This window comes from Triturus cristatus, chromosome 1_2 (assembly GCF_964204655.1).
Source record: "Triturus cristatus chromosome 1_2, aTriCri1.1, whole genome shotgun sequence".
Lineage (NCBI taxonomy): Eukaryota > Metazoa > Chordata > Amphibia > Caudata > Salamandridae > Triturus > Triturus cristatus.
In genome coordinates this window covers 890,337,564-890,352,277 of record NC_140580.1, presented here as the reverse complement: position 1 = coordinate 890,352,277, position 14,714 = coordinate 890,337,564, and the positions used below count along the sequence as shown (strand labels likewise).

At 44.0% G+C, this 14,714-nt stretch overlaps 1 protein-coding gene across 2 annotated transcripts in view; it reads right to left on the bottom strand.

The window, feature by feature from the left end:
* LOC146868233 (uncharacterized) overlaps nucleotides 1-14,714 on the bottom strand; it is a 204,942-nt gene that overhangs the window by 7,518 nt on the left and 182,710 nt on the right. For both annotated transcript variants that reach the window (XM_085609546.1, XM_085609545.1), the window contains 2 exons: nucleotides 10,660-11,551; nucleotides 4,347-4,520 (listed from right to left, as the gene is read on the bottom strand). In XM_085609546.1, the coding sequence (XP_085465672.1) occupies nucleotides 4,347-4,520; nucleotides 10,660-11,551 (1,066 nt within the window). The remainder of the gene's footprint in view (nucleotides 1-4,346; nucleotides 4,521-10,659; nucleotides 11,552-14,714) is intronic.

The following is a 14,714-nucleotide window of genomic DNA, read 5'->3' as shown; positions in this document are numbered from 1 at the left end:
GATTCTTTGGAGTGGGGGTTCCTGTTCTCTCTTCTCCACAGGTTGGGATTCAGTCCCCTGTTCATTCAGCAGATCAGGTTTCTATACACCTTGCCCACGGCCAGAATTAAGGTAAATGGATTGATCCCTGAGCCCATAAACATCACTAGAGGAACCAGGCAAGGGTGTCCTCTGTCACCCTTATTATTTGCGATAGCGACAGAACCATAGGCAGCCAGGCTACGGCAACACCACGCGAACTGGGAGATTAGGTTCACGACTAGAGGGCTCACTGTGTCAATGTATGCAGATGATATTACTCTATATATGACGAACCCGACCGAAAAGTTTGCACCAATGACAAGAGAGCTAGTGCACTATGGGGGCATCTCGAGGGTGGTGGTCAATTGGAGTAAATCCATCATTATCCCATTGACATCAGGAACACGCGCCTTCAACACTGAATACCCGATAGCGTGGGCGGATGGCCCAATGCAGTACCTGGGCGTCTGGATCAGTAGTAACCTGCAGGAAATCTGGACGGCCAACTATGGCAGGGTGGTGGACTGGGTAGAAGATCGAGTAAAGAGATGGAAGTCATTGCTTCTCTCGCTAGCGGGCCGCATTGCCATAACAAAAATGATCATCCTGCCAAAACTATTGTATTTATTCATTGATATCCCCATACCACAAACGGCGCAGGTCATGTATGATTGAGCTGGTGTGGGCCGGTGGAGAGCCTAGGATATCCTGGGAGATACTCACATTGCCACTGGCACGGGGGGACTTGGTACTCCGGATTTCGCACTCTATGCGTACAGCGCCCAGGCACAATCTTTACACTTTTGGCTACACCCAACGCCATTTCAGGCACATGTGGCAATCAAAGTGTACAGGGTAGCACCACTTCCCTTACGCACGGCACTACACCAAAACTTCAAACGCCCACAACATGAAATCGACACCACTGAAACCCTACGCTGGCCTGGGGTGGTCTCTGCAAACGGGCAAACATTGACACATTATACGCTCCATCAATACCGTTGGCGAATAACCCATTGTTCCCTCCACTCATGGATGGAAAAATCGCTGGCGTGCGCGCACTCAAACAACATCCACACCGGTAAGGACTTATACCCAGGGGATACTTTCTTAACGCTCCAACAAATGTGCAGCTCAGCTCCTCAATCAGCGCTGGACACGCTATTATATTACCAACTACGTGCATCGTGCCGGAGAAGATTCAGCACATTTCCAGGCCCGCCTCCGTCAAGGCCGGCGCTAGAAAACATAATCACGGTAGCATCAGGCCGCAAACTAGGGTCTTGCATTTACACCATCACACAGAAGAATTTTCCCATAATTGGACCACAATCACGTAGAGCATGGGAGAAGGACATAGGGGAGGATATAACAGACAAGCAGTGGGGCTTCTGCTGTAGGCAGTTGGAACAATTGTCTCCACAATCACGTAGAGCATGGGAGAAGGACATAGGGGAGGATATAACAGACAAGCAGTGGGGCTTCTGCTGTAGGCAGTTGGAATAATTGTCTCCCAATTATCGCCTAAGGCTCATCCACTTCAAATATATACATCGCCTTTACCACACTCAAACACAGATACATCACATGGGACTGAGACCAGACACTAACTGCTGGTGGTGAGGGGTCCATCAAGCGACCTTCATCCACCTAGCACACCACTGGTGGTGCTTCTGGGGCTTGTCCAAGATGTACCACCATATGCAAGGCGGCTCACAGCAATGCTACTGCTGCTGGCGAAGAGACAGGTAGCCTTGCACTGGGGTGCCACTTCCCCCCAACCATGAAAGAGTGGATAAAAAATGTCACATACTACAGAGACCAATTGACCTGCTATTGGTAATTACTACCGACACAATCCCGCCCCAAAGACATATGGTCCCCATTCACAAGTTGGCTTGGTTCTGCTGCTGTGGATGTTCCCTGACCCTACCTGTACAAGAGACAGGCCTCATGTCCGCACCGGGTGCTGCCTGCTGTCTGGACTGACGGGGCGGTAATGCGTTAATCATATGACCTACATGTTCAATGGGTGGGGAGCTCACAGCAGGAATGTTTCCTCTCCCTTGCAATGTGGACAAACTCAAAAATGTCGTCCGGCGAATGTTATGTCTCTCTAGGCAATCAGATGTTTCATTAGCCTCATAATGTAACTGCAGTATTATGTTCATTGCTTATGTTTATTACACGAAATGCCAATAAAAAGAACTAAAAATAAATAAATAAAATCATCAAATAACACCCAATGGCTGAAAGCGAATGGGGAGACCAGGCATGTCATGTGCACTGTGACGAAGGGGATCTTAATAGCTGAAGAGCAAGATACTGAGCTGGAGGTAACCTTGTTTCAGTTTCTGAGGGAGTTTTGAGCCCCACCTCTTACAACCACCAAGTGTTTCGGGCTGCCACTGTGATGTGTCAAGCCACTGTGTTCACCATCACCCAGCATGGATTATCCAGGCCTTGGATTAGGAAGATGCACCCACAAAGCCCGTGCTTGAAATGGAAAAAATGAAAGGGCAGAGTCTTAACGTATGAGAGAAAGCGTTTGCTACTGTGAAATGACAGCATTCTCCTATTAAAAACAATGCACTCTCCCTAAGTAGTGCTGGTACTCTTCCTTACTAATAAAAGAAGTGCACGGGCTCAGAACCTGAAATACCTTCCCATTTAAAGCACAACACAGCCAGGGAATAAGCGGAAATTGAGCATGAGGTGCCCAGCTTTCAGACATCCAGATGTTAATCTGGAACTGGCTCTTCACCAAAACTCAGGCTGAAGCTCTGCAAGTTGTTCGAGGGGAAGAGAAATGCAGAGGAACTCAAAGTCAATGGAAGATAGGCCTAGATCTGGAGAGTCTTTCAAGACTGAGAGCCTGATTTAGATCTTGGCGGAGGAGAATACTCCACCTCAAAAGTGACGGATATACCGTCCGCTATATTATAATCCCATTATGTCCTATGGAGATCGTTATACACCCGCAGAATTTCCGTCACATTTGTAACAGAGTATTTCACCCGCTGAGATTTAAATAAGACCCTATGTCTCCTAGAAATCCAACCCTCAGAAGTGCTCCTTGCAGCAGGATACATAGCAAGAGAAAACAGACTGCACAAATAGGGGCTCCACTGCAAAGATTATTAAAACCTCAACCTTATACAGATATCGCCATATAAAAATGTCAAACTTCCAGTTCGCTTTATGTGTGCTAGGATTGGAGTTGGAATAGCAAATTAGCCAAGTCCTAAAATATATCGGATGGGAGTTTGGCTTTATTCAGAAATTAAACACATCTCAAATGTTTGAACTGAAATACATCTGTAGAAGACGTTTTGGAGTCTATGTTTTCACATGGAACCCAAAGGCCTCTCCATAGCTCCTAATTATGTGAGGGCATGGCTTCCAGATTAATGAAAGCTCTCCACCTGACTGAACCACACTGTGAACAAATAGGGACAGTTCTATACAAACTCTCAACTATCATGACCGACCAATGTATTCCCTTGAAAAGGCTTGAGGTGAGATACCTCGTGAAGGTCAAAGGGACGGATACAGAGTCCAAGGGCTTTGTTGGAGAAACAATGAAGCATATCAAGGTGGTCCATTGCATTAGGGACTAAAGGTCGACCAAACAGTGGAACAGCTGAGAGAACAATCTAAGGAATAATGAGAAAAATGTGACAGCTAAATAATCCAGCTGTGATCTGTTATCTCTATAAAAAGAAAGAGGCACAGATAAAGAGATATAGTGTTGCATATGCGTAATACACTCCTTCAGTTCGCATATCCTATCACCTCATAGTGAACACTGAGGTATGTCACTAAATCTGAATTTTACTCCTGGCTACAACAGCATGTCCTAAGAAAGTATCATCATCTGCCGGCATGAAAGAAGAGGCTAGGCAGTCTAAAGGGACATGGAGAGATTTATTTGAGTGTGAAAGCCCATAATAGCTTGTAAAGTGTTGGTGCATTGGATAGATGCAAACAGTACTAGGTTTACATATAATATGCATCCCTGAATATACCTTTGCAGCGTTCCTTCTCCATATATTTCCCCGATTCATGGCATTCCAAAACACTATGTACAAATAAATCAGTGGTTAAGCAAAGATGAGGGCTTTTCCAAAGGAAATAAGTCAGGAAAAAACAAGATTTTGGATCTATGACCTTTAAAGAGATTTCAGACTAGATAATGTGGGTATCTCTAGAGAATCCGTGAGACTTTTCGATGTTTAGGATACTTTACAGGATACTTGGAATGCCTATAACCTGACCAATGGATGATTAAATATGTGGTATAAATATTTGCCATCTATACTCACCATTTTGGCTTTGGACCCCGTGTCCGTTCCAGCTCCTGCTGCCTTTTCAGTTCCAGCAGAAACTCTTCCTCAACGCGAAGGCGCTCCAGCCTGAGCCGTGCCAACTCCTGCTGGTATGGTGACATCTGTACGAGTGACTGTCCGATCTCTCCTTCTGTGAGGCTCTCCAGGAACCTGGAAAACAGGGTCCCCTTCTTTACTTATCACATACTGAATTTATTCTGTGCAACTAGACGGCACTAGTGGGGCATTCTGTGAACCAATGGAGGTGTAGTATTGGTGGGCTGTCAATAACAAAACTATGATGTTACTAACCTTAGCTTGGCTGTTCAGAGGCACAGGCCTTCAGCCATTCTTACGATTTCAAATTAGACCCGCCTCAGATCGCCATACTGGTTTGCATATTCTTTTATTCGTCTGGGTTGTGACTATAAGGTCCAATTCTGCTTAAAAATTAATTTTACATCAATGTATGTATTTTAAAATGATTTAAATTTGTACCGATTTTAACAATTTATAAATACAGCAGTGTTATAGAGGCAACCTTGAATATTCAAGACAAAACTATCACTTAAAGGGTTGCTCTAAAAGATTAAATGAAATGAAAATTGTTTTTATATAGCGCACTACTGCCGAAGGCCAGCAGAGAAAGAAGAGAAACTGAGAATGAGGCGATTAATTTAAAAAAGTCCTAACAGTGAAAAAATAAAAAGAGAAGGGCTACTGATTAAAAAGCGTAGGCTTCAAGCCTTTCCTGAAAGAGTGTAGTCCTATACATTTCCTCAAATGTAGTGGGAGGGAGTTCCATCGTTTGGCTGTACAATAAACAAAACTTTTGCCACCCCAGTGGACGCTCTTAAATTTGGGGTCCATCAAATTATAGGCCGAGGAGGATCGTAAGGTTCTGGAAAGGTAAATGCAACATTTTCAAATTGATAAAAATGTATGGGGCCATTTTTTAAAATTACATTTACAGAATCCATTTAGTGAAATGTTGTTTTTGTTAACAACCAGATAAATCATCAGCCACACACCACCAAGTCACCAGAAATGCATCCACACTATGAAATTCCTTAGTATTGTTTGATAGATCTGAGCGGAAAAACAGGTGCTAAGATTTAATATAAAACTCATAGTTATTACATTTCAGCAGAGTAGAGATTTCACAATGCCCCAGAAAAAACAATTTCTTAAAACAAGAAAGCAGGAAAAAGAAACAAGAAACATAATTAAACAGATTAGTATTAATTACGCTTTATATACAATTTCAATTCTATCTAAATCCTTGAGTTAAAAGAAAGAGATCTAACTGCTGTGCACCTCATGGATATTCCCAACAATATGTATAGTTGATCCTTGCATAAACACAATAGTTTTCAGGGCCTTCCTGAACCCCAGTAACGTAGATTCGAGTTTAAACTTTTCAGGCATGATGTTCTGTATTTGAGACAGAAGAAAAAAAAACCTTGTGTTATGTTTGTCCATCTTATCTAGTTTCATAGAACCCTGATAAGCACCAGATGGTCAAGCTCAAAGGCTACAGTGGACAAAAACAAGGGCTCTTCACCCTCAAATATGAAGGGCCAGTGCAAAAAAGCATTAAACCCCCAAACAGGTTAACATTAAAAGAATCAAATTGTCTAAATGGAGCCAATGAAGAGTAGCAAGTGGAACTGTCACACTTCTTTGCTTTGAGAACCAGCATTGTAACTGTATTCTGAACCATCTGATGGTACCTGATCTGGCCTTTTGGTAGTCCGCCAAAAATGTCATCGCCATTATCCAGTTTGGCAATATAAGAAAGCCAACCTTTTTTTTGTGATATAAGAGCAATGCCTATTTCAATTCTTGGTGGGAGAAAAATGCTGCCTGAACCATTAGCACTATGTGGGGTTCGAAGCTAAGACTGGACTCCCAAACCACCCATAATTTCTCTCTTTCTAGCAAAGGTAGTGGGAAGGCCAAATAAGCTGGAATTGGGCAGGCATGTCTAGTTTCAGAGTTCTCAGTTTATGATTATACCCAAAAGGAGGACAACTGTTTTGGCATTCCTCCACTACAGCCCACTAAGCTTCGTCCATTGGGCTAGGTCTGCCAGATCTCCTAAAAGAAGAACTGGCAATGATGGGTGTCTTCAAGTTGATCGAAGGCATTTGAGTCACGCTCTTCCATTTGTCAGCAGTGGGAACTACTCTATACCTTTTGTGAATTGAATGGGGGTGATTGTCTGTGTAAACAGAAGTTAAAAACCTCTGCTTTCTCCACGCAGACAGTGATGTTGGGAAAGAGACACTTAGTAAATGTTAGTGTAACCTTGAGATTTGGTGTACAATTGGCATCCCTTTTGTATTAAATGTTTGTTCATTCCTCTCCTCAAAGATTGCTTTCTCATAACTTTATAATTGAGCTCAGTGTGCTTGATTTAAAAATATTGTTGCTGCCCTTACTGTGTTCCCGTAGAAGAGCTGAAGGTTTTTACCAACGGATGAGGACCCTTATGTGAGTTTTTGTAGACAGCCCTATTTTATGTGGCCCTTGTGCTTCTTTAATTTGTCAAGGGGGATGTCCCTACTTCTTTTATCTTTCTCGTGCTGCCCTCCATGCCCCTTGTCTCTCTTGTCAGCCTGCCATTTTCTTTATTTAGAACAGGGAGCAAAATGTCCATAAGCCAGAAAGGAATCATCATGAAGGCACAATTGATCTCAGCATCCCAAATTGGGAACTTATGTTTTCTTCTCGTCTCACACCACAGATCTCCATTTCTTTGGAAGGCTGTTGAGGGACAGCTGTTCAGTTTCAGCTAAGGGGTACTGTTGGCTGGTGAATCTTCTAATCCCCATTTAGTTGGGGTGACAAGGGGTTGTGAGCTCTAATAAGTAGGGTTTCTTTTGTATGAAGTATCGCAAGGGTGACAGAAGCTTCTGGAGTGGATGTTAATGAGGGGGCGTTTTGTGGGGAATTTCCTGGGGGAGATTCACTGTTTGTCCTTTCTTTTCCTCTTCAAACATGATATAGTGCTTAGTAGAAACTAGAACTATAGGAAAATCACACAGGTTTCAAGTATTAACAAGGATTGTCAACAAGTTGAATGACAGATTTAAAAAAGTCTGGTATTGCACGGGTGGCTTTACTAAAAGCTTGAGGGGGTGGCCGTACTATTTAGGAAATTGCTCTCGTTTGTTGTCACAAACAGCCTCCTTGACAGTAAGAGTCTAAACATTATAGCATCAGTGGCCCTTTAAGGGAACTTCATGGATGAGGGTTAGCATGAACGTTCGTACACCTTTGATGAAGGTGACCCTGTCGTTACTGACTGAGGTGACTGCTCACTCCCAATGCAGGTCTCTTTTCTGGAGGGAAGAATGATTATAATGTGGCAAAGGATCACAGTGTGGAGTGCAAGGCTTTCAAGGCAAGTGAGGCTTCTAAAGGTTCTCTGATGCAAGTTTGGGCTGGGGCCATGACTTGGAGAAGCCTTGTGCTTCTGGCATTGTAGGGAGAGGGCATATACTTTTTACTTGACAGCCTATCGCTCCTTCTGTAGGCTTGACTATTTCTTCCTTTACACAACTGAAATGCACCATGTTTTTGGAGTACAAATTCTAGCCTGCATCATCTCTGACCACTTGCAGGCCGAACAGGTGATCAGGAATCGAGATGGGATACAGAGATGTTTGGATACATGCCTGGTGGCTGACAGCCAATAATTTCACTGAATTCATGTGGAAAGGAATGCAGCACTATTTTCAGCAAAATAAAGGTTCACTCCAATCCATATATGTCCTTTGAGAAGCAGTTAAGGTAATGACCTCAAATAAGGTGATGTTTTCCTGCGAAACAAGGAAAGAGAGAGGCAGGCGGTCACAGTTGCATTGGAGGCGGGCCTGCTAGATTTGAAAGGTACACCAACACTGAAGAGGAATAGCTACTCTGCCAGTTTAAGTGTATGTTGCCGAAACAGATAGCTGAAAAAGCTGTTAAGCAAAACTGTCTGACTGCACAGCACAGGAGATACAAATTAGGAGACAAGGTGGGCAAGATGGCAAATTGGATGTTTGAGAGGGAGAAGACAGGCTGGTTGCTGGAATTAAGAACAATCAAGATGTAATGGTCTACTAGGGGGAGTAAATAGCCAAAGCCAGGCACTTTCAGTCTACTTCAGGCACTTATATTCACCAGACTCATAAGCACAGAAAGGAGGCCAGCAGGAATTTGTTTGAGGCCTCCTGATGTGCCACGTGCATGCTGCTGGATGGGACAGGAGCCAAGATAACAGGGTGTACCTTCATACTAATGACCTGCTTCTTTTCGTACACTACCAACAGAATTCGAGCCAACAATTATTGCAAACGCTAAACATGTTCTGTGGGTTTTCTGGCCTGAGGGTCAAATCGGTCCACTTCCCGGTGAAAGGGATGAGTTAGTACCAAACTGGCAAACACATTTATGCTGCAAGCCAACATTCTTTAGTTATTTGTGAGTGCTAGTCATGCATGAGCCTGCACTGTCAAGAGACTTTATCTCAGCTCCTTCTCTGGAGGCACTCAGGGCAGATCTGCAGGGCTGAAGTAGGCTCCCATTCTCAATCATGGGACGGGTGGCCTCATTAAAATGGTGGCCTAGCACGGATTTATGCACTGCAAACATATCCATTTGAGGTCGCTGAGTAGCTCCTTTGGTTGGGGAGAGAGGAGGGTGAGGGGTGGGTGGTGGTGCTCCATAAGGTGTGCTGGATAAATGCTGTCAATCAGTGTATGAGGAAGATCTGGGGATGGCTAATATCCAGTCATACTACTGAGCTTCCACCTTGTCATGGTAAATCACTGGCGTTTTGGAGATTAAAATGGCCAAGCCTTTCAAGCTTGAACTTTCACTGCTTAAAGAATTTAGTATGTTTGGTCTGTTGCACAAGATTCTGATGCGGGAGAGTTTTTCACAGGGCAACAGCTGTGATGCTCATTTGTGGAAGCAGCATACTTACAAGAATTGGATAGGCATGCAGGCAAACTAAGACGTAAGCACTTTGGTCTGGTGATCGGCTGGGGAGTAGGCCAGCCCTGCCACAGTTCCGCATCTATGACCTGATAGGTATATCCAGTTTGGGAGACGTCTGGGAGAGCAAACACCTTAAATTATTTGCGGACCTGTCCACCGAATAGGACGTTCACAAATCCTATTTTTAAAAGTACCTGCAGTAAACAGGTCTTTAAAGTCACAACTACCTAGCCTACAGGCTGTTTCAGACTTAAGCCCCCTTGAGGCTAAACTCACAATTAAGACTTAAAAGGAAAGAGATGGTAGGATGTATAGAACCCTGATCATTCGTTCGTTCGACCTCTAAACATCCCTCAGAGAGAAATGGAAAGTGTATGTGGGGGCCTCTTTGAGGAGTGAACAGGGACTAAAATGGTCCCACATGAATAGCTTTGTCAACGAGGCTTTGCTTTATCCATTTCAGTTACTAGCACTGAGAGTATTTCAGGCCGGAGCACTGGTGCAATATATACCAGGGACATTCCCTGAACAACCTGCAATGTTTTTGTCCGATTTTGGTTTTTTACAGGGAGTGTAACTAAGAGAGACCCGGCCAAGCCCTGGAGGGCAGCAGAGGCCCCACCAGTAGGAGAATGGCTGAGATTCATCGATAGGTGCTCCTTGCTTGAAACACCAACATATCCAGGGAGGCTGCCCCTGTAAACATTCAAAGAACTTGAATCCGTAGGGGTGGGGGGGGGGGGTGGGGGGTCTACTTTGCCATCTCATCTCCTCCTGCAGGTGATCCTCCTATTTCCAGTCCTATAATTGGTATGGGAGTGTATTATTGCCCACTGGCTGTTCATAAGATTTCTTCCCTCAAACACACATATGAGTAGGATGTAACTTAAAATGAATTAAGCTGGAGATTATCCTGTAGCTACTGTCTCACAAAAGTCATTTATTTGTAGAAGGTCAGTTTTGTTTTTCCTTACAAAAGGCAATAAAACGCTTTAAAAAAAAACCAAAATCATGCAATGTGAAGACTGCATAAATCCACCTCCGTAATGTAATATCATAAAACTAGCCTGTTACTTGTGACGTTAAAATAGCGCACAAACAATTTTCCAAGCCTCTGGCACAGAGCTCTAGGTACTTTATGTTTCAAGGATGTAACTGTAGTATAGAGGGTGCTGCTATCCACAACGGGATGGGGATTGCAGTTCTGCACGAAATATAGAAGTTCAAAGGCTACTACAGTTGAGGCTTCATCTGCAATCTGCTTACATAACATAAAAACAATAAGAAAATTAATTTAGCAACACACACATCCCCTTACCTCTTACTGATTTCTTGAGCTGTTGGTGCTGGTATTGAAGAGGAGGCCAGACCGTATGGACTCCATGAGTAGCTCAACTCTCTCCTGCTCTTCATTCTTGGAGGAGTAAAGGATCTGGTGACCAAAGCTCCAGGCTTGTAGGACCGAGACCGTGATTGCCGGTTCATAGCAGATGTTTTGCTTGCTGGTCTCTGCCGACCAAACAGGGGTGGAGCCTGAGAGCAAGCATTGGCTTTTGCAGAATTTGGTCTCCAGACTGGCTTGGGAGACTGCGAGCGAGACCGCAACCAACGAGTTCTTTTGGAAATTGGGGAATAAGAACGAGAACGATTACTCTCAGAACGATCGAGGGATTGTGATCGACCTCGAATTAAGGAAGCCATTGTTTTTCCTGGCGAGCGTGACCGAACCGGGACTTTGGGAGGTAGAAGGGACTTGACTCCAACAACATGAGGGGCACCAAGCTTCACTGGGAAGGAGGCTGTGTTGGCGATATCAACTGGTCTCAAAGAGGATGACAGGTAGTTTCTACTTGAGATTTCACTTCCTATCTGTCCTGCTACACGGTCTGGTGAAGACCGTGAGAACACTGGAAGCCCTAAACTTTTCAGTGCAGTATAATTTCCAACTGACTTTTGAAGATGCTGGGGGCTTATAAACCAGTCTGCTTCTGTAACTGCGTTTGGCACACTTTCATTGAACCTTTCGGAAACACCCTGCATTCCAGAAACACTGCTCATTGTGGTACCATAATTGCCTTCATGATGCGAGTGTTCAAAGTCAAAATTTAGACTTGATGCCAGGCTGTTAACCTGAACCTTCAGTTCTCGCAAACTTTCTTCGAGGTCATCAATAGTTGGGTCCTTCCTGGAATAAGAGAATGATCCAGGGTCTACACAGGAAAGAAACACACACATTTTAGAATCAAATTAAGTATGTAAAGTTAAAACACATTTTGCATTTGAGTGGACAATAGAAAAAACAGAGCAGGTGAAGTGACAAAGATCCGACGTCAGCAGAGAAGTGGCATAAAAGGAAACACTTAACGGGCTGTGACTGAGGAACAACATGTCAGAGCAGCATACAGCCTTCTTGTGCTGGAGAATACTGTAATTCCCGTCCGGAATACTGTTAATAACTGTTCCATAGTACAGCCTGGGGATCCTATCAGGCAGTTTTTGCTTGGGGAGTGTGTAGACAAGGTAGGTACAACTAGTTACAACGCCAGAAAGGCTTGAAAATGTAGACTCAGGCTCTGGTCAACGGAATGGCTGCATTAGATATCTGTTCTGTTCCATGCATCACAACTTGCATTTATCTCGCCAAATCCCAATATCATGCCATTATGGTGGAAGCTTTTATGATTTGAAAATCTAGCACCGAGTCATTTACCTTGCTAGACCTCTAAAGATGTCCTTTGACCAAGCACTGCCTGTGACCTTTCAAAGGTCCTTATGAATTTAAAGCATTTGCCTGGCTGTTTTCAAGGTACTCGTTGGACCTCTGGGACTCATTTTGGACCAGTCTCAGATCTTTACATTGTATATTAGACACTTCCTAATTAAACATAGTCCTGTGGTTACTGTGAAGCCATCTACACACACATATGCTTTGAAAACACAGGCACATACACTGCAGTCCCTGCTAAACTGAAATGCTAGCATCGCCTTTCTTAGGCTTATACCACTATAGCTTATGCGAACCGTCAGCTTTGCAAGACTTAACATTTTTTGAATCACTTCACATTTATAGCCCAAGCAAATGACGATTTTAGCAATCTGTCTGAATTATTTATATGGAGAAGGCTTGTGTGTGTGGCGAGGGTGAGTGGCTTTGCATTTATTTAATGTTCATTTCTAAGCCAGAAGACCTGGGCCCAGCCTCAACTGTGCATGTTAGTGGCAACCATTAGCTCTTGCTTTATTTCTAAGCGAAACCATAACCTGAGCAAGGCAAGTCCACAAAAATGTTAGTACCATAACATGTATGCTTTGTGAAATCGATTAGGGTTGCACATACAGAATACACAAAAACCCTTGATGGGCAGGAAGACATTAGGCTGCCTTCAGGACGGGATGAGTCGGGATGCAGTCATCCCAACTAGCTCTGGATTTAGCCTCAGAGTAGCACATACTTTTCCTATAAGCATATTCATGATTTGCTGCTATAGCAAGGTAATGATCCTAGAGTCCTTGGAACTTTGTCATACCCTGAAGTAATGAAACACTTTCAGAACTGCCTGGAAAACCTACTGAAATTTAGGCTATTTAAAAAACGTGCTATAGAAATATTAGTTTGGCCCTCACATTTTCCAACGAGGACATCTGAACATTGGGTTTGCCCCCCCGCTCACTTGCTGAAAACCATGACTTCAACGAACGGCTCTTACCCTCTCTTTCCTCTCCTTTCCTTGATTTGTTCCCCTGTGAAATGGATCCCAAAATAGAAAGAAGCACTTTGGCTATAAATGTCGTCTTTTTCTTACATTTTTCTAGCCCAAAGTGCAGCCTCAGAGCAGAGAGAAAAAAAAGGTTCAAAATACGAAAATTGGCCTGATCGGTTTTATTCGCAACCAAACACATTAGCGCCACTTTACAAAGTTTGCCAGTGAAGCACTACTTTCTTTTTCTCTTTTTTCTTATAACAACAATGTTCACTTTTCCTGCTCTGCCACTGCCCCTCCCCCCTCTCTCTTTCTTCCTCTTCCACTTATTCCTTCTCTTTCTGTCTCTGTCTCACTCCTCCTTACTTGCTGAAAACTATGACTTCAACAAATGGCTCTTACCCTCCTTTTCCTCTCCTTTCCTTTATTTGTTTCCCTGTGAATAGGATGCAAAAAACAAAACACTTTTTTTGCAAATCTTTTTCAGGCTTTTTTGTATTCAAAAGTGCAGCCTCGGGCGGAGAGAAACAAAAAGGTTCAAAATACGACCAATAACAAATAAACACTAAATAAATCAAGACAGAGTGGTTGCAAAGTGACAAGAGCAGTTTTATTCACAACTAAGCCTGGACAAAGCACTACGCTACGCTCGTGTAGTTTGCGTAGTTTGCGCTACTTCGCACTACGCAAATTGCACGTAGCACAGTGCAAACAGCCTAGAGTAGGGCAGCGGTAATTTTTTGCTTGCTCGCGGTCCTCAACGTCAAGTTGGCGACCGTGAGCAAGCAAAATGACATCCCGGCGAGACTTTTTCCTCGTTCGCGATCAGCAACATCAAGTTGCCGGTCGCGAGCGTAGAAAATAAAACTCCCAGCGAGATTCTCAATGCGGGGAGGTCAGGTTTCTCATTGCGAGTGGTCGCGTATGCTCGCGACGAGAAACTACCAGTCCGCGTGGAGAAAGCTGCCGCTCGAGTAAAAATCTACTCGAGCGGCAGAAAACTACAGCTCAAACTGTGCAAGATGCCATTTTCAATGATTGCACAGTGCCGGATGCTTGTCCGCACTGTGCAATCATTGAAAACGGCATCTGGCACAGTGCGAACAGGGTACTACGCAGTTCGCGAAGTGCTACGCGTAGCTCGCGTAGTGTGAAGTGCACTTTGCGTAGCTACACGTAGCGCTACTTCGCGAACTACGCCCAGGGTTATTCACACCCACACACACATTAGCGCCACTTTACACAGTTTTCCAGTGAAGCGCTACTTTCGTTTTCTCATTTTTCTTTGAACAACATTGCTTTTCCCGGGTGGGGAAGTGCACTATTCCTGGAGGTACTGCAATACCTTGTTGATGTGTACAGTGGAAAACATTTAAGTTTACTCCTCGGCTCGTCTTTGGTCCAATCGCAATAATAACAAACTGATCGCATGGATTTATCTGTCTCACCACAGTGTAAGGGCCCCCTTCTAAATTTGAGGAATCCGAACCTCCCTCCCCCTCACCACACTCATTTCACACCACGCACCTCCCTTACAGTGTTCGCCTCTGCTCTGCCGCTGGCAGCTGCCCCCCAGTCCCCCTCTCTTTCTTCCTCTTACTCCCTTCTTCTGCCTCTGTCTCACTCCTCCTCGCCTACTAAAAACCATGACTTCAAGAAACAACTCTTACCC